Raw genomic sequence first — 21,256 nt, 5'->3', positions numbered from 1 at the left:
TTCGAGGTTGGCTTGAGGTCAGAACATAGCTTGGTGGCCACAGGGAAGCCCTGAGGAAAGCTGTGCAGGAGTAAAGGGCTCATGCTTATGACAGAAACACATGCGTGCCTCTCAGTAGGCATTTCATCAACATCCGGACAGAACAAGGGCTGCCCGTTCCCACACTGCTTTTGCCTCGAGTTGGTCAAATGGCTCAACTGCTTCTTCAGGTGGGACCCAATCCTCGTGTCATCTCCCAGTTCTCAGGGCGGTTTATATTCCAGCACCACAGGGAATACATCTGGGTGTCTGCTTAGTTGCTCTGCGGCCTTTGGGATCTTCCCAGATCAGGGATCAAACTCGTGTCTGCTGCACTGACAGGCAGATTCTTTACCACTGAGCCACCAGGGAATCCCAGAAAATATTTTCATTGAGAAAAGCCATACACACAAAAAGCCACATATTGTATGGCCACATTTACAGGAAATGTCGAGAACAGAAAGTAGATAAACGTTTTCCAGGGGCTGCGGAATAAATGAACAGGGAGTGATGGCTAAGGGGTTCAGGGCATAGACCCACCCACCCGAGGGCACACGTGCATCCACAGGGGGTGTCACACAAGCAGGGTCGCACCTGGATACACACCTGAGGTCTCACCTGCCGGTACAGCACAGCTGGCTTCCCCGCCCCCTGGCACGCCCAATGCCCCCTTCTCTCTCCCCAGTCCCACGGCCTTGCCACCGAACCCCCCTGGGCGCCACCGAGTGCACCACACACAGGCCTCCCGCTTCTCACACTGGCACCGTCACCCCGCTGGGACCACAGACTCAGGAGGGTTGTAGGGCGCCTCCACTGCCTGGAGTGGACTCACCAAGGGCACTTCCGGCCAGCGCCCAGGGGTCTAGGGACTCCGTCTCCCAACGGGCCTCACGCGTGTGCTGGGTGCCTGGAACTGGGGGGAACACAGGGCAAATGGCCTTCTGGGAAATTAAGTCCAAGGGGATCGCCCCGCAAAGAGCGCGAGAACTTGTCAGTCGCTCTGCAGGAAGTTGGAGGACCTGACATACATAGCTTTTTGTGTCCTTTTATTTTTGTCCTCTGAGGCATTTTATTTTAAGGCTCCCTTCCCAGGTGCCAAGGCCATACTGACTCACTGTTGATCTGGTAGTTGTTTGTTTTGAAACCTTGAAGGAATGTATCCTTGAGTTGTGTGATGTTTTTTGTTCTGACAAGACACAAAACCAGACTGAAACCATACTTCAATGGAACAATTCCTCAGAGTTATCTGAGATGCTCTCTCCCAGGCTATAGTCCTCAGTTTGGCCCAAATAAAATTTTTTTTCTATTTCTGCTGTAGACTGGTTTATTGATTGGAAATGTGTGTGCTACAACTAGCTGGCAGGAAACTTCACGGGGCCTAGGATATCTTTCACTCAATTGGTCCTATTAGCTCAACACACACATGTACAAGCTCAGTCATGTTTGACTCCTTGTGATCTCTCGGGCTGTAGCCTGCCAGGCTCCTCTGTCCATGGGATTATCCCGGCAAGAATACTGGAGTGGGTTGCCATGCCCTCCTCCAGGGGATCTTCCTAATCCAGGGATCAAACCCATATCTCTTCTATATGACACAGGTGGATTCTTTACCATTGTGTCATATATAACAGATGTGGCCAAAACACACAGTCATGTGGACATTTAAGAAGGGGGAGACAGTGAACAATGAAACAAATTCAAACTTAGTTTAATTTGAAAGAATTAAGGTTTTGTTTAAATTTATTTTTTGAACTGGTAATATTTTTACATGTTTCAAAATTCCAAAAATATCAAAAGATATAGAGTGAAAATTATTCCTCATCTTCCCCCTCCCTCCAAGAGCAAGCAGTATGTCTGGTAACCTTGTACCCTTCAGATTCAGTGTGTTTGTGTATGTGTAAGCAAGGGCTTCCTCTTTACACAGATGGAAACATATCATACAAACTGTTTTATACCTTTTCATAGACAATGTATCTTGGCGCTCTTTTCCACATAAAGACTTCATAAAGACAGTCCCCATTTCAAGGGCTGTGTAAAAGCCAGCTAGTCCACCAGAAATCACTTAGCCAGTCCCATCTGGTGGACACCAAGGCTGATTTTAAATTTTCACTTTCTGAAATCAATACCATAGTAAAAACTACACAAGAACAGTTTGTGCGGGTACAAATATATCTGTAGGATTCATTTCCAGCAAATGGCTTGCTGGGACAAAGAGTTTGCTGTAATTTGGATAGCAACCAACAAAGTGACGTTCACAGAGGCTGTATCAATTCATACTCCCTCAGAAATGTGTATGAATCCCTTTGCCCCCTTTTAGATAAAAGCAAAAGCTTGGGTAAGATGGCAGGTGGAGGTCACACTGCTACAACCCTCCTGAATGTTAATTTAAAAGTCCATCTTCACAGGAAAATGTTCAAAATATAGTAAGAAGCACATTACAAGACAGCTTTCTAAACAAAAGATAACTATACATATTTTTGCTGTGTATAAGATTTAATGTTCACTCTATGTATACACACATGTAGTGTGGTTTCCGTAGTGTAGTGGTTATCACGTTCGCCTGACACTCTATGTATACACACATGTATATTTCAAGAAAAAGTTACTAATTAACAAAATCTTAAGGTAATAAGCATCCCTGGATGGTGGAAGTATGAGGAATTAAATTTTAAACAAGGCTTCATACTTTTGTGTATTTTACTTTTGTGCATTTTCCAGGTTTTGCTACAAAGATTTTGTATTACTCTGATAAACTGGTAAAACCATATACTTCTCTAGTTTACAGCAATTTCCCCTGAGGAGTTTCTTATCTAACTTGGTTTCAAAGTATCTGTAAGGAAATTAGTAGGAATATGATGCCTACAAAAGGTGACCTGAAATGAGAAATGGAAAATTCCAAGAGCTGCACTGCCGGAGAGGGCAGCAAACGCTGACAGTGACAAGCTTGTTCCCAGCTTAACCGACGAGGTGACTGGAGCCTCAGCCTGCCCAGTGCCCACTCTAAGAACTGTGGAGACACAACCCTTCTGCAGCTGCCACTGTGCGGGCCACGGCAGAGGGGATGGGGCAGTCGCAGGCCTGGCTTCTGAGCTGTCCAGTTACCGCAGGGTCTCCCCGAGCCAGAGCATGCTAGGGTGGGAGCATTCCGAGTCTGCACCCCCACACCAACGATGGGGCCGTCACAAGTGGAGGGCACTAGTGGCCAGGCGTCTCCCGGTCATCCTGCGTCAGTGGTGGCAGTGGGAAGGAAATGGAACGAAGATAGCCAAGCTGTTCAGGCGGTAAAATCAAAAGGATGTCTGTTAGTACCTTCCGGCTTGAGGGGTGGGATGGCAGGTGGCAACAATCCTCAAGAAAGGGAGCAGGGCAGGAGGCACCGGTTTGGGATGGGGAGCGGCGTTTCCCTCTGGGTAGGCAGCTTCCCGAGTTCGCCAAGCATCCAGGGGGAGCTTCCGGCAGCATGCAGCTGCTGTTCCAGCCCGAAGCTCGGAGACCAGAACCTGGGAGTGAGCAGCACACAGCCATGGTGTGGACCGGGACATCTCGGGAGCGCATGGAGCCCAAGATGCGCCTCTGGGACAGTGGCCCAAGGGCCCCAGGAATTAAAGAGGCTAGGGCAAGAGGCCCCTTGAGAGGCAGAAGGGATCTGGGAGAGCACAGCGCTCCAGCATGCTGGGGGACCGAGGACTGTGGGGGCCTGGTCGGCAAGCAGGACAACCCAGGCAATGAAGAGACAGTGGTGCCTGACCCAAAGGGGGAGCGCTGCAGATTCCTCCAGAAAGAGACTGGGGAGAAAGGCGGCAGGTGCTGGCAGCTGCCTACCGTTAACCTCTTCAGAGGCTTTTTCTCGGGTACAGTCTCAGCCAGGGAGGTTAGAGAAGCTAAGTGATTCAGTCTTGGCCAGAGAGACATGGATGTATTGGATGGAAGCTTCTGGGAGTCTTTTCTTTGAAACCTCACCGGCGATGAGTACTGGCCTGCCTTTCCCCCTCCTCCAGTCCTGATGACGGTGGGTGCACTGGCTGAGGCTGCAGTGGTCTCCCTGCGACCAGGAGGGACAGGCTGGGAGAGAAGACACTGCCTCTGATGGTGCACAGCCACTGAAGACACAGCCTTCAAGCAAAGCCTGATCTGTTTAAGCCACTGTCAACAGGGTGCTGACTTTAAATTCTGCCTCCAACTCCTAGCTGTGCCTTGGGAAGGTTATGTTTGTCCCAGGCCAGATTTTCCTTATACATAAAACAGTGCCAACCTCACAGAGCTGTGAGTCACTGCCTGTCTGAAAACACACCTCTTCTGAGCCATGTAAATAGAAGGTTGTTTGCTAAGAATGAAATGCAAGGTGGTGCAAGCCAAGGCATGACAACAGAGGCGCTGTGATAATGAGAGCTGATGGAGAAGTCCACGAGACAAGCCCAGAGAGTGACGGGGGGGGCAGAGACAAACCCAAGGCTTCAAGGCATCCTGTGGAACCTCTGGAGAAGAGCTGCAAGCCTGGCTCTGCTACCGTGGAAACCCTACTGGCAATCCAAACAGAATTGGACAAGGGAAAGTTCTGACAGGTCCCGACATTCACCCATCACATCTCAGCAGTGAGCTCTGACGGTCAGTCACTCTGACACTGCTTAGAACAGCCGCTGTGCCCTTCCAGAATACTTCTTCCACTCAACACGATGCTCTGACAACCCAATACTCCTTCTGGGGGCTATTTTTCTGGAACGATTTCTACAAGCTGACCTGTGCCGTGGCCAATTTTCGTTCCTTCCAGTTGTTGATGTTTATGTTTTGTATTTAACTTCGCTAGGATGCAACCACAGTGGGAACAGCAAACAAACAAGAGAGGCAACTGTGCTGTAGCTGGAGCACACAACACAGCACCCCAGAGGGATGGGCATTTCACTCTTTCACTCTAGGCTAGAAAGCAGGCAGATTAAATCCTCAGTCTTTGCATCCTTTCTGCTGAGATACCAAGGATCACACCTTTGAACACAATATTCTTCTTTACAACAAGAACAATATAGTCAAAGATCAGAAGGCTTTGATTTCCTCAGGAGTAAAGTTGGAAGAGAGAAAGATGATGAGCCAGGCAACGTTTCCAACTGTGGATATGAAAATGGTCATATTACAATGTACTGCATCATATATAAATAAGCCATTTTCTCAGACGTCTTGTTTTCCTGGACATTGACTGCTGAAAAAAAGGTCTTCTGAGGGTCAGCAGAGACCCCAGCAAGATGGTAAGCTGTGCTTGAGATGGGGCAGATAAACTCTGAGAACAAAACAGAGTCACACCATTCATAAAGGGCCCTCACATTGTCCAGTGGGTCTGATGGGCAGGCTTGGGATAGGGACAAAATTTAGGTTATCCTGTTGTTTGTTTCCCCCAACATATAAAAGACTAGAAAAGATAAAGAGGGGATACCTATAGATTAAAAGAGACCTAAGTCAAGCAAATGCCCTGTGTGATTTTTCTTTAGATCATGATTAGAACAAACCAAACAGAAAACAAAACTTATAAGGAAACCAGGAATATCCACTAGATATTTGATGACACAGTAATTACTGTTATTTCTGCTTAGATGGTAATATAGTTTTACTCGAGATTTAATGAAATTAATAATTTTTCCTGCTTCATCACAGACATTCTTAAGTGAAACCATCCTCCCCACCCCCGGCCGCCCCCCCCGCTACCCCCACCCCCCAGCTTTACTGCAATGCCAGGGAAAGAAAAATATGAACAGCGACCTCGGGGCCACTTCCTTGATTCTCACTGAGACTCTGGCAGTGTTACCCAGTGTTGGTTTTGCACTATCAGTGCAAACATCAGTGTAAATATCAACTTAGTGATAAAGGCAAATGATAGCTCAGAATGACTATGAAAATGGTTTTTGTCCTCATGGGCCAACATGATTTCATATATATATATATAAGCCCATGCTTTTTAGAGATATTAAAAAAAGTAGGTAAAATAACAAGATTTCTGGTGCTGATGTAAAAATAATCCTGTGGCAACAGGGGTGCCAGTGAAAATATATCAACACATGGAATGTCCAAAATAAAATGCTAAATTACTCAGAAACATAAGTGGATTCTCCTCCTTCACACCAACTACAAATGTTGCAAAACAGGGGAAAGGAATTACTAAAAGAAAATGTGTACATGCTCAAGATAGTATTTGTTAAAATCAAATGTACAGGACTGTTAACACAGCCCTGATTAACCAATTTCCAGAGTCAGGAAAGCCAGCTCTTATGCTGGGCGTGGGTTCTCCACCTCAAGGCCAGGTGGCTCTTTGGTGATGAGGTTTTGCAGGATGCTCAGCAGCATCCTCAGCCTCCCCTACAGGATGTCACCGCTCCCCTCTGCCAGTCATGACAACCAAAATGCATCCAGACATCACCAAGTATCTCCTGGGGAACAAAGTCACTCTGAGTGAGACCCTCTACCACAGGGAACATTGCCAATCTAAGGCCATGGTTTCTAGCAGGAGCCTTGACACCCCCAGGGCAAGCTGAGGAATTTCACAGGGGAATCCTTTGTCACTTGATTTTGGCATGAATGTGGCTGCCATGCCTGCTCTAATGACTCTAAAGTGCAGAAATGGATCCCAGCAGCCATGGATGTATGTCTGAAACTCTTTTCTATAAGAATACGAACTGAGACTTGGGTTAACTCCACATATAAATGAATTCCTGCATGTTTAGAATTTTAAAAAAACCTTCCAGAAACGCACCTGCATTTGTTTTGTTCAAACCTTTTCCAAGCCTTAGTCACCACTTTGGGAAATCACATCCACACAGGCCTCTCCTCACGTTTCTGTGGGTACCACCACACCCCATGCACCAGATGGCAAGCAACAGGCAACGCCCCAAGTCTCCAGGCACGATGGTCGCCACCACAGGGAGAGAGAGCAGCAACTCAGCAGACGTTACCTACTGACAGTTTCTTTTGCTTTAATTACCCTTTGCAAAACGGGGACACGGATGGGTTTTTCAACATCACACATGTGTGTAGGTTCCGTTACCTTTGAATGCATTTCCGAGTACTAGGCTTGAGACACTGGAGAGCCAGTGACCTCAGGTATTTGCAAGCATCACTGCCTAAGGAAATCTGAGGATGTTTCTACCCTCAGCCCCCTTCCAGAAATACACCTTGTGGACTTACCCCATCTCTGTACCTCTGGTTCAACAGTCATCCGCCACGTTCCTTCCCTACGTGGACTCCCTGATGTCAAACAGCACGGATGTGCCCATGGTGGGCTCTTCCACCCCAATAACGCGCACGGGGTTCTTTTCCTGCATGATCTCATGGAGGTCAAACAGCGCCAGCGCCCTGCCGGTGGATGGCCCCGCCTTCGTCCCAGCCCCGGGGCTCTCCTCCGGGGGCCCGAGAGGGCGCCGCCCGAGGTGCGGGCCGCGGCTGCGAGCCTGTGGGCGCCGGCAGCCCCGGCCCCGACCCCGGGGCTGCTCCCGGGTGTGCGTGATCTGGTGGCGGATGAGGTGCGAGCTCTGCGTGAACCCCTTGCCGCACTGGCCGCACCGGAATGGCCTGTCGCTGCGCGGCGGGCCCTCGCCCTGGCTCAGGGGCTCGGGCCAGGCGGGCGCGGGTGCGAAGAGCAGCCTCTGGCGGCAGTCGTAGGGCCCGTCGCCCGCGTGCTTGCGCTGGTGCTGCGCCAGCGACGAGCTGTGCCGGAAGCCCTTGCCGCAGCGGCTGCACTCGTAGGGCCGCTCGGCCGTGTGCGTCCGCAGGTGCAGAAACAGGCAGGTGGTCCGCGAGAAGGCCTTGCCGCACACGCTGCAGGCGAACGGCTTCTCGCCCGTGTGCGTGCGCCGGTGGCGGCCTAGCGACGAGTTCTGGTTGAAGGCGCGCCCGCAGTCCTGGCAGGCGTAGGGCTTCTCGCCCGTGTGGATGCGCCGGTGCACCGTGAGGTGCGTGCTGTGGCAGAAGGACTTGCCGCACTCGGCGCACTTGTAGGGCTTGTGGCCCGTGTGGATGCGCTCGTGCTGCACCAGCGACGAGTTCTGGCTGAAGGCCTTGCCGCACTCCTTGCAGGCGTAGGGCCGCTCGCCCGTGTGGATGCGCCGGTGCACCGTGAGGTGCGCGTTGTGGTTGAAAGACTTCCCGCAGTCCGCGCACTTGTAGGGCTTGTCGGGCGCAGGGCCGCGCACCGGCTCCGCGTCCGGAACAGGACTCGCCTCAGCGGAAGCCTCGCTGCGGTCGTGCGGGTCGCGCGGCTGTGGTCCCGGGGAGTCCGTCTCCTCACGGGCAGCGCCAGCGCTCCGCTCCGAGCTCGGAACCCGAGATTCCGGCACACACGCACGCTCCACCCCGGAGACCTCCGGGAGCAGACCGAGGCTCTCCCCAAGCCTGAGACTTCCGTCCTGAACCGGGGCTTCCTTGAGTTGCCGCCAATGACCCTGGTCCTGCTCGGTCCCCTTGATCAGGCCCACTGGTTCCCAGTCTTCCCCCAGCGTGGCAGGACTTGGCGCCTCCCCCAGGAAGCCTTCCCGCCCCTTCTCCTCAGGAAGGCCCTGCTCCCGAGCTGGTGGTCGACCCTCCGGTCCAGTTTCCTGGCCTGAAAGAAAACCAAAGAGCCATGAGGGGCCGATGGTCACACCCTGGGTCTGTGCCCTGCCTCCCCCAGTTCTGCTCACGTTGACCCCAGTGCTCTGTCTGCAAACAAAGCTTCCCTCACTCATTCTTTCAACAAAAACTTTTCGATCACCCGCCATGGGCCAGATGCTGGCCTATATCAGGAGCTGACCAAAGACAACCCCCAAGCTAACCACGCTAACGAGCGGGACTCAAGCTGTCAGGTGTCTCTGTCAGTCGTGGAGGTTCTGCTGGCAGGCAATTTTGCGGGTGACACCTAGTCCTCTCGTCAGCTGACTTTAAAAACCTCAGCACAGGGAGATGATGCTGGGTTAGCTGGGTGGGTCAGGAGCAATCCCCTCAAACTTTAGAAACAGGAGGAGGAGGTAGAAGGGAGAGGCTGGCTGGGCAGGGGGCCTCAGCCAGGGAAGCTGAGCCAGCTGTCAGCTGACAGCCTGCAAGGACACAGGGACTTGCGTCCGATGACCACGTGGAACTGGACTCTGCCAACAACCTGCCTGCATCCAGAGGCACAGCCCTCCTGAGCCTCCCAGTAAGTCTGCCCCCTCCACTCCCGGCCCACCGATACCTTGCCTCTGCGATACCTTGCCTCTGGCCTTGTGGGGGCTGCAGCAATAAACCAGTTGGGTCTGACAGAACTGGGAGATAATACGTTGCCTTAAACCTCTGTGTCTGTGGTAATTTGCCACAGCGATGACAGAAAACAAATAGAGAGACTGAACATTGTCCACAAAGCCTAAAATACTGTCTAGCCTGAGGTGCTGGGGATAAAACAGTGACTCCGAAGGACAGAAAGCCGTGCTGCTGGGGAGGCAGACACAACAAAGCAGAGAAGGAGCAGGCTCGGGGGGACAAGGAGCTGTTTCAAACCGGGGTGTGACAGGTCAGATCCCAAGTGGAGGTGCCCGCTCACCTGTGGGACCCCTTGTGAGGAGCAGCGCCTGGTCCTGGATCCTCCAGAGGCCAATCGCCCCTCAAGCAGGCAAGGCGCTCCCTCCTCCCGGCACAGTGACGTGCCACTCTACCCACTGACCTCACGCTCAGCCCCCGCACACACCTATTCCTGGGAAAGCAGGGCGGCTTCCGGAGGCTGCAAGGGGTGGGTTTCCTGGTGGCTCCAGCCTCCAGAGGGCCTCAGCCCCTCCCCTCACCTCCAGAGCCAGCAGCGGAGCGTCGGACAATCCCCCTCTGACATCTCCCGTCCTCATCCTGCTCCCCTCACAAGAGGGCCGCTGTGAGGTCACAGACTGGCCCAGCAATCCAATGGATAGGCTCTGGGATTAGGACATGGACATCTTCAGGGCCAGCGGGCCTGCCCACCCCCAGCTCGAACCTCCTGACCTGCTGCATTTCTGGCCACGGCACACTCTGTGTTCATGCACTCAGGGCCCACCTCACCACATCAGAAGGTCCACAGCCTGCTCTCAGAGCTGACAGCGAGCAGGTTCTCAAACCTGCCTCAGACGCGAGGCAGTGCTGGAGCGCTGGCTGGGGAGAGGGGCTGGAGGGGCTCAGGCTGGCCAGGCAGCCGGCGCGTCTCCTCACCTCCAGACCCCAGACGGGGCTCCACACACAGAACCCAGAGTGGGTCTTCTAAAACACCAGTCAGCCCTCACAAAAGCTTGTACAGGACCGTTCACAGTAGCACTATCCAATAGAACCAAAAAGTAGAAACAACCCAATGTGCTCCACCAACCAAATGTGGTCCATCCACAGGATGGAATGTGATTCAGCGATGGAGAAGAATGCGGTACTGAGACAAAGTACAGCATGACTGAACCCTGAAAACCAGATGCTCCTTGAAGGAAGCTAGGCACACGCAAACTGTTACGTACTAAAATAAGTTACGATGATGTTTTGTACAACAGAGGGTATTTACACAATATTTTATAACTGTAGGAGTATAGCCTTTAAAAATTGTGAACCACTATATTGTACACCCGTATTTATGTAAGATGTTGTACATCAACTACATTTCAAGAAAAAATAAAAGCTAGACACCAAAGGCCATGTTACAAGATTCCACTTAAATGGAATATCCAGAATATGCAAATTCCCAGACAAAAAGTGGATTAGTTAGTGACTGCCAGGGGCTGGGTGGGATGAGGTGATGAGCGACTACTGTCATTTAATGAGAAACAGGTATGTGGTCTTCATCCCTGGGCCCCAGCACACAGCTCCTAACACCCTTGGAATTTCCTTAGTGAGGGGGTTAGGACTGTCTTTTGTTAATTGTAATAAATTCCCCTCAACCGTGAGTTTATGCTGAGAGGCAACTCTTGACGGGCCCTCAACAACTTCAGGATGGGATGCTTCAGCCCCTCTCCCCTGACACCTGCCTGTTCATTTATATCCTTTATACTGTCATTTATAAAACACAGTAAATGTAAGCAGTGACTTCCTGAGTTCTGTGAGCTGTTACAGCACACTACTGAACCTAAGCGGGGGGAACCCGATTTACAGCCAGTCAGTCCGAAGGATGGGAGGCCGACTTGTGACCCACATCTGAAGAGAAGCCAGTCTTATAGGACTGAGTTCCTAAGCTGTGGGATCTGCACCAACTCCAGGGAAGGCGGGTCAGAATTGGAATGAATTGCTGGGACACCCATCTAGTGTCAGAAGAGGTGGAGAATCGGTTGTTGACATGGAAAAAACCCACACATTTGGCATCAAGAGTGTTCTATGGGTAGAAACAAACCAGAGTACCGCTAGTGGATGATTTCTGGGGAGCTGCAATGTTCTGGAACCAGACAGTAGTGATGGATGTACAATCTGTGAACATGCTCAAAACCAGAGAACTGTGCATTTTACGTGGGTCAATTTTATGGCAAGCTTGGGACCAGGCAGCTAGAAGCGAGCTGGCCAGATGGATGAGAGTTACCTCAGAGCCTGGGGGAAGGAAGGCTACTGTCTGGGGCTGAAGATGTCAGACAGGGTCCACGCCCAGAGGAGACAGCGTACGTGGCAATCCCGTCACGGGTGGGGGGTCCCACCGTGTATGGAGGGATCACAGACTCCCTGCAGATGCTGTCAGAGGCTTTCAGAAGGGGAGTGGACTGCGGATAGGGCTGCTTATGTTTCCCGTGGCCAGAGCCCACTTCCTTCAAAATGTAGTCAGGGTACCAGCACACCGGCCCAGGGACTGATGACAATTTAACCCTACCCCAAGCCGTGGAGCAGCTGGGGTGTCCCCCTCCTCAATGACAACATTTGGAGCTGGAGAAGGCGGACAAATGGGACTGGTGCCACTCTTCCCAGCTCCCTCAGCCCTCGCATGGAGCATGGACATGGCGTCCAAAGCTGCTGCAGCCGTGCCCAGCCCGGGGAAAGGCCAGGACAATCAGGACCACTAGCCCCCGCAGTGCGGGAATGCCAAGCCAGCACCAGCAATGGTCTCACCGGCTCTGCTCTGTGAGAAGCCTGCGCTCCCGTGTTGACGCTCTAGGCCAGCTGACAGGTATTCACGGCTCCCAGAACAGAAGAAGCACGTAGGGAACAAATGCACAGACTGTGGACGTGCAAGAATGAAACAGAGAAGGTGAAGGGCAGGTTCACACTCAGAAATTATTCTGTGGGTAGGGCACGCTGCACGCTGCTGGGAAAGGAGGCAGTGGTGGAGTCTGGCCGCTTGAGCAGAGCCCGTGTCTCTGAGCTCAGAGAAGGCGGGGCACGGGTGAGGGGACCCCGGAGCACTGCAGGTGGGGGGCGAAGGACAGGGGCCCAAGCCCCTGTGGGGAAAGGGCTGCAGGGCAGCTCAAGGCAGCTGTCCCAGGAGGACCAGCTCTCAAGGCCAGCCTCTAGCTTGGTCGGGGAACTTGGATTTGGGGGCACTGCCCCGAACCAAACTGGGAAGAGACACTCACTGTGGCTTAGGGCGAACACCTGCTTTCTCCCGGGAGCCTGGGTCGTGGTCTGTGCCAGGTGGAGGATGCCCACATGACCAGCCCCCAATCAACCCCTGGCACAGAGCCTACAGCAAGCCTGCCTACTAGCCAACGCCTCTCACGAACTGTCACAGTGCACTGCCGGGGGACTGAGGTGGTCCAGGGTGGGATCTGGCCCCCCTGACTGGCCTCTTCCCTTTGCTGACTTTCCTCTGGGGACCCCGACACATCACCCCTTCCAAGCGGCATAGCCGCTGCTATTAGGGCTCCCATTCGGCGGACTCTCACCTGGACGGCAGCCCTGGGCGAGTCCTCCCTCCGCCACCCACAGCTCAGCCCCTTGCTCCAGCTGCGAGATGACGTCTGGTTTGGGAAGCTCAGGCCCTGGAAACAGAGAAAGGCAAAGGCAGTGTATGGGTCTGCTCTGGAGAAGACGAGAACCAGTCCAGGCTCCAGACCAAGACTCCTGACCATCAGGGGCCCAAGCATCTCATAAGGTTCTGCATCAGGACACACAAGGGCAGAGTCTCCAACCCACGTGTCTCATAGGAGTGAGAATTCAAGCTCTGTGATCTCCAGCCCTAAGTCAAGTTGTCACACAAGAGGCCCGGTGACCCACAACCCATGAAGAGTAAGTCAGCGCAGGAATCTGGTCAGCAGCAGGGGAAGTGACCTCACCCACAGAGAGCAGGTGCCCGAAGGTCTCCAGCATCACGTCTCGGTACAGGGTCCTCTGGGCTGGGCCCAGCTGCCCCCACTCCTCCTGGGTGAAGTCCACGGCCACGTCCCGGAAAGTCACCGGCTCCTGAAACATCACACACACTCCGTCACCCGGACTGTCCCCATCAGTGTCCTCAGGATTAGGAGGAGGGGTGGGGAAGGCCAAGGCAAGCAGGCCAGTGTCCAGGGAGTGTGTCCCGAGCAACGCGAGTCAGCTCTCCTGGGCCCTGCTGGGCTCCCGCCTGGGGTGAGCTGTACGGCCAGGACGCGAAAAGGCATCCGGGCAAGAGCAAAGCCAACCAGCCCACAAACAACCCTGGACAGGCACAGGTGCTGACAGAGACCAGTCTAAACTGTGACTTGCAGATCTGTGGGCTAAAGAAAGTGACTGTTGAGTCTAAGCCACTACATTTTGGGATAGTCTGTTATGCAGCAACGGCTAACTGACACACCTCAAAGTCAAAGCAAGGCTTAACCTCCTCCCTGAAAAGAGGGGTGTGCAGTTGGGAGTCAGAAATTCACTGGCCTTCAGGGACTGGGCAGGCTCACAAGTGACTGAAGTGGGTTCATGGAAGAGCCTGTGAGGGTACTTAACCTATGAGGGGTGGCACAGGAAGTGACGGTAACATGCGCCCTGTCTGAAGGGGCAGCTTGGACTCAGAACCAATCTACTGCGGCGAAATACATGCCCCACGTGGTCAGAATGCCCAGTCTCTGGTGAGAAACTGAAAATTAGGCCACACTTTGAGGGGAAAACTTTTAGTCCCATGTAAAAGAATAAAGTTAAGTCTCCTATCTCATGCTATATATAAAATTTAACTCAAATGGATCAAAGGCATAAATACAAGAGTTAAAACTATTAACCTCTTAACATATGGCTAAGTTTTTATAACTGTATTTGACAAAGGATTCTTAGATATAATAGCAAAAGAACAAGCAATAAAGCAAAAAAAATAAGTAAACTGGACTTCATCAAAATTAAAACCTTTTTGTTTCTAAGGGACATTAACAAGAAAGTGAAAAGACACTTGTATGATGGGAGGTGATGACTGCAGATCATCTCTCTCATAAGTGACTTGTATCCCGAAGATATAGAGAACTCGTAAGACTCAATAATGAAGACAATCCAACAAATGAGCAAAGACTCTAAATAGGTATTTCTTCAAGAAGATATAAAAGAAAATATACAAACAGCTAATAAGCACCTGAAAAGATGCTGAAGGTCATTCGCCACCAGGGAAATGCAAGTCAAAATCACATACAAAAGACTTCAATTTTCAGGTGCTATTTCCTTTAAGAAAAACACATTTAGATTTTTAAATATTTAAGAAATTATAGTACAGGTGGCATGTGGTTCGAACAAAAATTATGCAGCAAATCTACAGAACCCTTTGGTTGGGACCAAGGTCTCTGCTCCTGTCCCCACATCCTCACTGCCCACTCTGACGGTCCTCCAGCCCTGAAAACACGCTCCCTGTGCCTCCAGCCTCCATTACCTGCTCTGCACACAGTGCCAGTGACACTGCCGGGCCCGCTGCGGTCTGCTCTGTCTAGGCCACAGACCTCTCAGAGGCATCACGTGAGTCCCACGTGTCTCCTCCTGGAATCTCAGCAGAAGCCCACTCCTCGCTGTCTTTGAGCCTCCCCGCTGCTCCACTGCAGACCCCTGCAGCCCTCCTCCTGGTCTCCTGCTCTGCACTGCGGGGCCCGGCTGGATTGGCTCTGTCAGACCTGCTCCTTCCATACACCCTCCCCCAGCTAAGCAGGCCACCCCGGCATCGGCCAGCACCCAGTCACTGGACCCCACCCTGGGCGTTAGCTAGCTCTCAGTGTCTCTTATTCCCACCCGGCAATGCCTGAATGTATTTTTCAAACCCATGCCATTCCTGCTTAGAGCATTCACATAGCTCCTTCCTTTAGATAAAGGATGACCCCCTTTACCCTGGCTACGGGTAGCTAAAAAATGGCCCCCATTCAGGTCCTAGTTCTTGGAACCTGTGAATATTATCATAAATGGCAAAAAGGACTCTGTGGATGTGATTAAGGGTTTTAAAAATAGAGAGATTATCCTGGAATATCCAGGTGGTCCTTAAACTTAATCACAGATGTCCTTCTGAAGGGAAGGTATTGGGATATTGAACTATAGGAGGCAGACGATAATGTGACCACTAAAGCAAAATGAAGGTGGACAAAGGGCCATGAGCCAAGGAATGCAAGGTCTATGGCTCTAATAGCTGAAAAAGGCAACGCGAGACCAGCAGAGAGCCCTGACAGGAAAGGTGCATCTGCCCACGCCTGATCGCAGTCCAGGGAAAGTGATTTCAGACTCCTGACCTCCAGAACCCTAAGAATCAACATATTAATATATATTTCAAACCATCACATGTGTAATAATCTCTTATGGCAGCCAGAGGATGTTAACACACTGGACCTCAAAGCCCTCTGCTTCCAGCCCTCGCCTCCTGTGGTGGCTGGCCTCCAAGATGGCCCCCAGTGATCCCCAGCCCTTGTGGAGCTTCCTTCTATACTGAGCAGATCTGACTTATGTAACTGATACGATAATTCAGAGAGTGAATTCTGAGCCCAGGTCACAAGACACTGTGGCTTCCACCGAGCCCTCTCTTGGATCACTCCCTTTGTGGGAAGCTAGGCGTCATGTTGTGGGAACGCCCAGACAGCTCCAGAGAGAGTCCCACATCAGAAGGAACAGTGGCCTCCTGCCAAGTGTGATGAATGAGCCATCCTGTAGGTGATCCGCCAGCCCCAGTCAAGTCTCAGGTGACAGCAGTCCAGGTTGACATCTTGACTGTCATGAACCCAGGCCAGAACCACCAGCTAAGACATTCCAGAATTCCTATCGCCAGAAACTGAGGTAATATTTATTGTTGCTTTAGGCCACTATGTTTTTTCATTATTTGTTACACAGCAACAGATAAACACACTCTCTCTTAAGCCTCTCACTGCTGACAGATTCTCTCCTTGACTGAACTTGAGTCTGGTTCACAACCCTCTTCTCAAATAAGCTTTGACCTTTGGGCTTCTTTGTCCATTTCTGCATCATTCAGTTTTATCAAAAATCTGGTCCCATCGGTTTCTTGGGTCCCACTGGTCCCAAGAATCCTACCCTCCATATCTGATCACTCTTGATATCTTTTCAAAGTCCTCATCTCCCACAGTCCTCCAAGTAACATCCCATCATTTGGCCTGCTTCAGCAAGAACCCTGTTTTAGGTCAGTTTAGCAAGATATGCAGATGACACCACTCTAATGACAGAAAGTAAAGAGGAACTAAGGAGTCTCTTCATGAGGGTGAAAGAGGAGAGTGAAAAAGCTGGCTTAAAACTCAACATTCAGAAAACTAAGATCATGGCATCTGGTCCCATCACTTCATGGCAAATAGATGAGGAAACAATGGAAACGGTGACAGACTTTATTTTCTTGGGCTCCAAAATCACTGCAGAGGGTGACTGCAACCTTGAAATTTTTAAAAGACGCTTGCTCCCTCAAAGGAAAGCTATGACAAACCTAGACAGCATATTAAAAAGCAGAGACATCACTTTGCCAACAAAGGTCCATATAGTCAAGTGAAAGTATTAGTCAGTCAGCCATGTCTGATTCTTTGTGACCCCATGGACTGTAGCCCACCAGGCTCCTCTGTCCGGAATTCTCTTGAATTCTCTCAAGAATTCTCCAGGCAAGAATACTGGAGTGGGTTGCCATTTCCTTCTCCAGGGGATCTTCCCCACTTGGGGATGGAACCTGGATCTCCTGCATTGTGAATAGACTCTTTACCAGTAGTCATGTATGGATGAACAGTTGGACCATAAAGAAGGCTGAGTGCCAAAGAATTGATGCTTTTGAATTGTGGTGCTGGAGAAGACTCTTCAGAGTCCCATGGACTGCAAGGAGACCAAACCAGTCAATCCTAAAGGAAACCAACCCTGAATAGTCATTGGAAGAACTGATACTGAAGCTCCCAATACTTTGGCCACCTGATGCAAAGAGCCAACTCATTGGAAAAGACCCTGATGCTGGGAAGGATTGAAGGCAAGAGGAGAAGGGGATGACAGAGGATGAGATGGTTGGATGGCATCACCAACTCAATGGACATGAGTTTGAGCAAACTCTGGGAGATAGTGAAGGACAGGGAAGCCTGGTGTGCTGCAGTCCATAGGGTTGCAAACAGTCAAGACAACAACCAAAAATTACCTCTGCCCCCACTATACAAATACCCACGTTTGCTTGTATTCACAGTTGAGCCCAGTTCTATACTGAAGTCTCTTTTCCCCTATTGCAACTGTCCCCAAAGAAAACCTGTTTTTACTGCTTTAACTACGGCCCAGCTCTGATACTCTTTGACACTGCTCACTCCCTGCCCCTTTTCCGGGATCCACAGCAAAAGCAAACAAAAACGTGGTTGCATCTCTCACACATTTACAACAGTCTCTGAACATGTGCACACGTAGGATCATCAAGAGTCTCACTTTGCACACCAAATCTGAAATAAATGCAAAAGCCGATAGGCAAGGAAGAAGGAAACAAAGTCTGGAACTTAAGGAATTATACATTTCTTTTGGTTCCTGCCACGTGGAGTCAGCACTGTATGGAGAACACGGGCAGCAGCCACTTTGTCTAGAAGGGCCGGAGCTTTCAAACAGGCGCCTTCCCAGATGCCCTTGGAGACTGCTCTGAACTGAGTCCCCGCCAGCCCGGCAGAAGTCAGACCCTGATAGTCGCTCCCGCCCCAGTAACGCGGTGTGTCCTCACCCAGGAGGAGGTGCCAGGGGTTTCGGGGAGCGGAACTATGGGTGGGTGTCGGTTGACTCCGCACGTTGAAGCATCTCTATTCCAGCTTCTAAGACCCATCCTCATGGTGGACGGCCTTCGGGGCGGAGAGCAGGGTATCGGTGGGGGGCCAGCCTGAGTGCTCGGGAACTAACCCAAGTCCTCTCCCTGAACGCAAAGGCCGGAGGACTCGAGGAGCACACGCACTCAGGGACGGGAAAGCCCGGGTTCGAATCCAGACGCCACCCCTCACCAGCTGGGCATGTCAGCACACCCCAACCTGGTCTTCAGTCTCCCCGTCTGTCCAGGGGATAAGGCTCGACCCTGCCCACCGTGCGCTATGAGGGCTAAAGGGGCAGTAGCCGGGCCGAGGCCCGCTGCCATCGTTGTTATTGTTACTATTATTGTTCCGCCGTACCTGGAGCCGTTCTGCCGCCGGCCCCGTAGCCATTGCCAGTGCCGCCGCTTCCTCCTCGGGGTCCATCCTAGGCTGACAGGTAGAGGACTGGTGCCCGAGGCGACCCTGAACACGACAGAAGTCCCCGCCACAAGAACCGCAAGACTCACCGCCCGCTGGACAATGGCGGCCGCGCAGGGGAAGCCGCAACTACAGCTCCCAGAAGGCCGTGCGGCACGCCGCAGCCCCTGCCAATTAAAGTTTTCGTTCGTCGAGCCTTCAGCCAATGGGAGCCCGCTGGTTTCGGGCCCACGGGCGCTTCCTCCTCTCTTGCCCTGCGGCCAATAGGAGCCTCCTTCCTCCGGCCTCCAGGCACTGCAGGCGCTCACCGCGCAGAGCCGCGGGCCTGAGCGGGCGGGATTCCTCTGCCTGTCTCTGCTGTGCTGCGGGTCCTCGTCGTGGGGACGTCCTTCTCCCAGTCCAGCCGTTACGCAGCCTTCGCCCTCGCAGCCCTACCTCCAAATGCCAGTCTGCGCCCCGGGTCCCCTCCTCCAAATGCAGTCTGCGCCCCGCGGCCCCCCTTCCAAATGCCAGTCTGTGCCCCGCGGCCCCTCTTCCAAATGCCAGTCGGCAACCTGGATTGCCACAGCCCTTGAAATCCGGGGTCTGCTCGTCCTAGCTGCAAACACAGAGGAGGAGGCCCGGGGCTTTCCTAGTTTCTTTCTGGATTGTATACTATCGTTGTGCTCAAAATATTTCTATGCTTCAGAATAACACGAATGTTTAAACGTTTGTTAGTGGAAACGTTTTGGGAGCCGTTGCCCAGAGCGGGCACCGCTCGAGATCTGAAAGCTGATCTTGTTCTGTTTCTCGATTGGGGGTGTTTCCCTTGCCATGGGTCATATCCGTGAGTTTGTTAGAGTCTGTTACTAGAAAAGAAGGAAAAAGCAGATGTTCACTGGGATGCAATTAAAATAAGAATATTTACTTGACCATTTACTGTATGCTAGGAACCACACATAGCAAGCAGAGAACAGAGGTACTTGCCTGCCCTCACAGGGGTGCTGGTGTAGTGGGGAGAGACAGACAAGAAAGCACAAACATGACAAAAGGGTGAACAGCCACGGTCACTGCGGGGATGGGGCAGCCGGCCTCCAAGAGGCCTGAGGTTTCTGCACTCTCTCCGGCTCCTCTCTTTTCTGCCCTTGAATCTCCACTCGTCCAGTGACCCCTCTGCTCTACGTTAGGCATCCCCCCTGCAACCCCATCTGGGGCCCAACCCCTCAAGGTCTGTGGTACCAGGAGGGACACGTGGTCAAGCATCTTCATTCACCACAGCAGGTGGCTGTGGAAACGACAAATCAAGCAGCCTCCAAGGAGACCAAATCTGGCCTCCATCGGGAACCCAGCAAAATTTCCCGGCAGTATCCCTTTCTCTACAGTCAAGAACTGATGAGATGGTTAGATAGCATCACTGACTCAAAGGACATGAATTTGAACAAACACTAGGAGATAGTGGAGAATGGAGGAGACTGGCGTGCTGCAATCTATGGGGTCGCAGAGCATGACTGGGTGACTGAATAGTCACTGACTTTTCTCCTGGTCCTGTTGAATCTTGGATGCATGATGTTTTCCTATTACTTTAACTGTTTCTTTTCTATGACTTGTAGTTTTGTTTTCTCCTTGATTATAAGTGTTAGTCTCTCAGTCGTGTCCAACTCTTTGCCCCATAGACGGTAGCCTGCCAGGCTCCTCTGTCCATGGAATTCTCCAGACAAGGATACTGGAGTGAGTAGCCATTCATTTCCAGGGGATCTTCCTGACCCAGGGATCAAACCCAGGCCTCCTGCATTACAGGCAGATTCTTTACCATCTGAGCCACTAGGGAAGCCCTGATTATAACATAGGGTTTTGTCTATTGAAGTAGTTCTCAAAGTGTGGACTAGAGACAGCCTGGGAGATTCCTGAGATCCTTTCTATGAGTCAATGAGTTCCAAACTAAGTTCATAATAATACTTCCCCCATTCCCATTTCTCACAAATGTATGGAGGTTTTTTTTTAAGCTTCTGAATGAGCAATATTGGGACTGATTGAAGATGTCAAACAAAGCTGGATATTGGTTAACTTGGTGAAAACAGATTTTATTCAGTAACTGCTGACAAGAGGCAGTAACTGAGCTCCATTTGAATATGTACAGACATGATTGGGCTTTTTTAAAAGAAATTTAATTTATTTATTTGTTTATGGCTGTGCTGAGTCTTCCTTGCTGTGAGGGCTTTTCTCCAGTTGCGGTGGGCAGGGGCTGCTCTTCGTTGGGTGAGCAAGGTCCTCATTGCCATAGCTTCTCTTCTTCCAGAGCACAGGCTACAGGCATGAGGGCTTCAGTAGTTGCGGCTTCTGGGCTCTAGACCGCAGGTTCAGTAGTTGTGATGGGGGCTTAGTTACTCCATAGCATAGAGGATCTTCCCGGGCTAGGGACTGAACACGTCTTTCCTTCTTTGGCAGGACGATTCTTTTTTTTTTTTTTTTTGGCAGGATGATTCTTTACCACTGAGCTACCAGGAAAGCCTGAGACTGGGCAATTAAAAGGGAGAATGAGGAAATCAAAAGGGGGAATGTGGGGGCTCACGTGAAAAATTACAAAGAGTTGTTCAGTGTAAATGTGATTCGGTCAGCTGCATCTGCTGAGGGACATTCTTGAAGTTAGGATTCCGTCCTCTTGGAGACTGGAGACAGGCCCCATCCTTCCTGCTGGTTGCATTTCTAAGGAGTGACCTTCAGGTCATTGAGAAAGACATTTCTGAGTTAAAGGAGATACAAATGCATCTCAAAGGGGCAGAGAA

General features: G+C 51.5%; 1 protein-coding gene across 5 annotated transcripts; it reads right to left on the bottom strand.

Annotated features, from left to right (window-relative positions):
• Nucleotides 1–1,909: 1,909 nt before the first annotated feature.
• On the bottom strand, nucleotides 1,910–18,640 carry ZNF8 (zinc finger protein 8). Of its 5 annotated transcripts, none has more exons than XR_006340709.1 (5): nucleotides 18,435–18,640; nucleotides 13,191–13,317; nucleotides 12,801–12,896; nucleotides 6,749–8,590; nucleotides 1,910–5,284 (listed from the first exon to the last, which is right to left on the bottom strand). XR_006340709.1 is itself a non-coding variant. In XM_043900538.1 (5 exons), exons 1-4 carry the CDS (start codon nucleotides 18,498–18,500, stop codon nucleotides 7,227–7,229), a joined length of 1,653 nt encoding a protein of 550 aa, XP_043756473.1. In that variant the 5' UTR covers nucleotides 18,501–18,640; the 3' UTR covers nucleotides 1,910–5,284; nucleotides 7,180–7,226. The 5 variants fall into 5 exon arrangements, 3 of the variants coding, with proteins under 3 accessions (XP_043756473.1, XP_043756474.1, XP_043756472.1); XR_006340710.1 differs by having other exon boundaries at nucleotides 1,910–5,114; XM_043900538.1 differs by having other exon boundaries at nucleotides 7,180–8,590.
• Nucleotides 18,641–21,256: the final 2,616 nt, after the last annotated feature.

The sequence above is a fragment of the Cervus elaphus genome, chromosome 4, assembly GCF_910594005.1.
Source record: "Cervus elaphus chromosome 4, mCerEla1.1, whole genome shotgun sequence".
In the NCBI taxonomy this organism is placed as follows: Eukaryota; Metazoa; Chordata; class Mammalia; order Artiodactyla; family Cervidae; genus Cervus; species Cervus elaphus.
This window is presented reverse-complemented; position numbering and strand designations above follow the sequence as displayed.

Bases quoted from the DNA above. Each gene is read 5' to 3' on its own strand.
- ZNF8 (XM_043900537.1), bottom strand. From the start codon at position 18,500: ATGGACCCCGAGGAGGAAGCGGCGGCACTGGCAATGGCTACGGGGCCG. The intron at 13,318-18,434 runs GTACGGCGGAAC...GTGATGTTTCAG, and splicing joins CGGCGGCAGAACGGCTCCAG to GAGCCGGTGACTTTCCGGGA. The intron at 12,897-13,190 runs GTGAGGTCACTT...CTCTGTTTCCAG, and splicing joins CGGGCACCTGCTCTCTGTGG to GGCCTGAGCTTCCCAAACCA.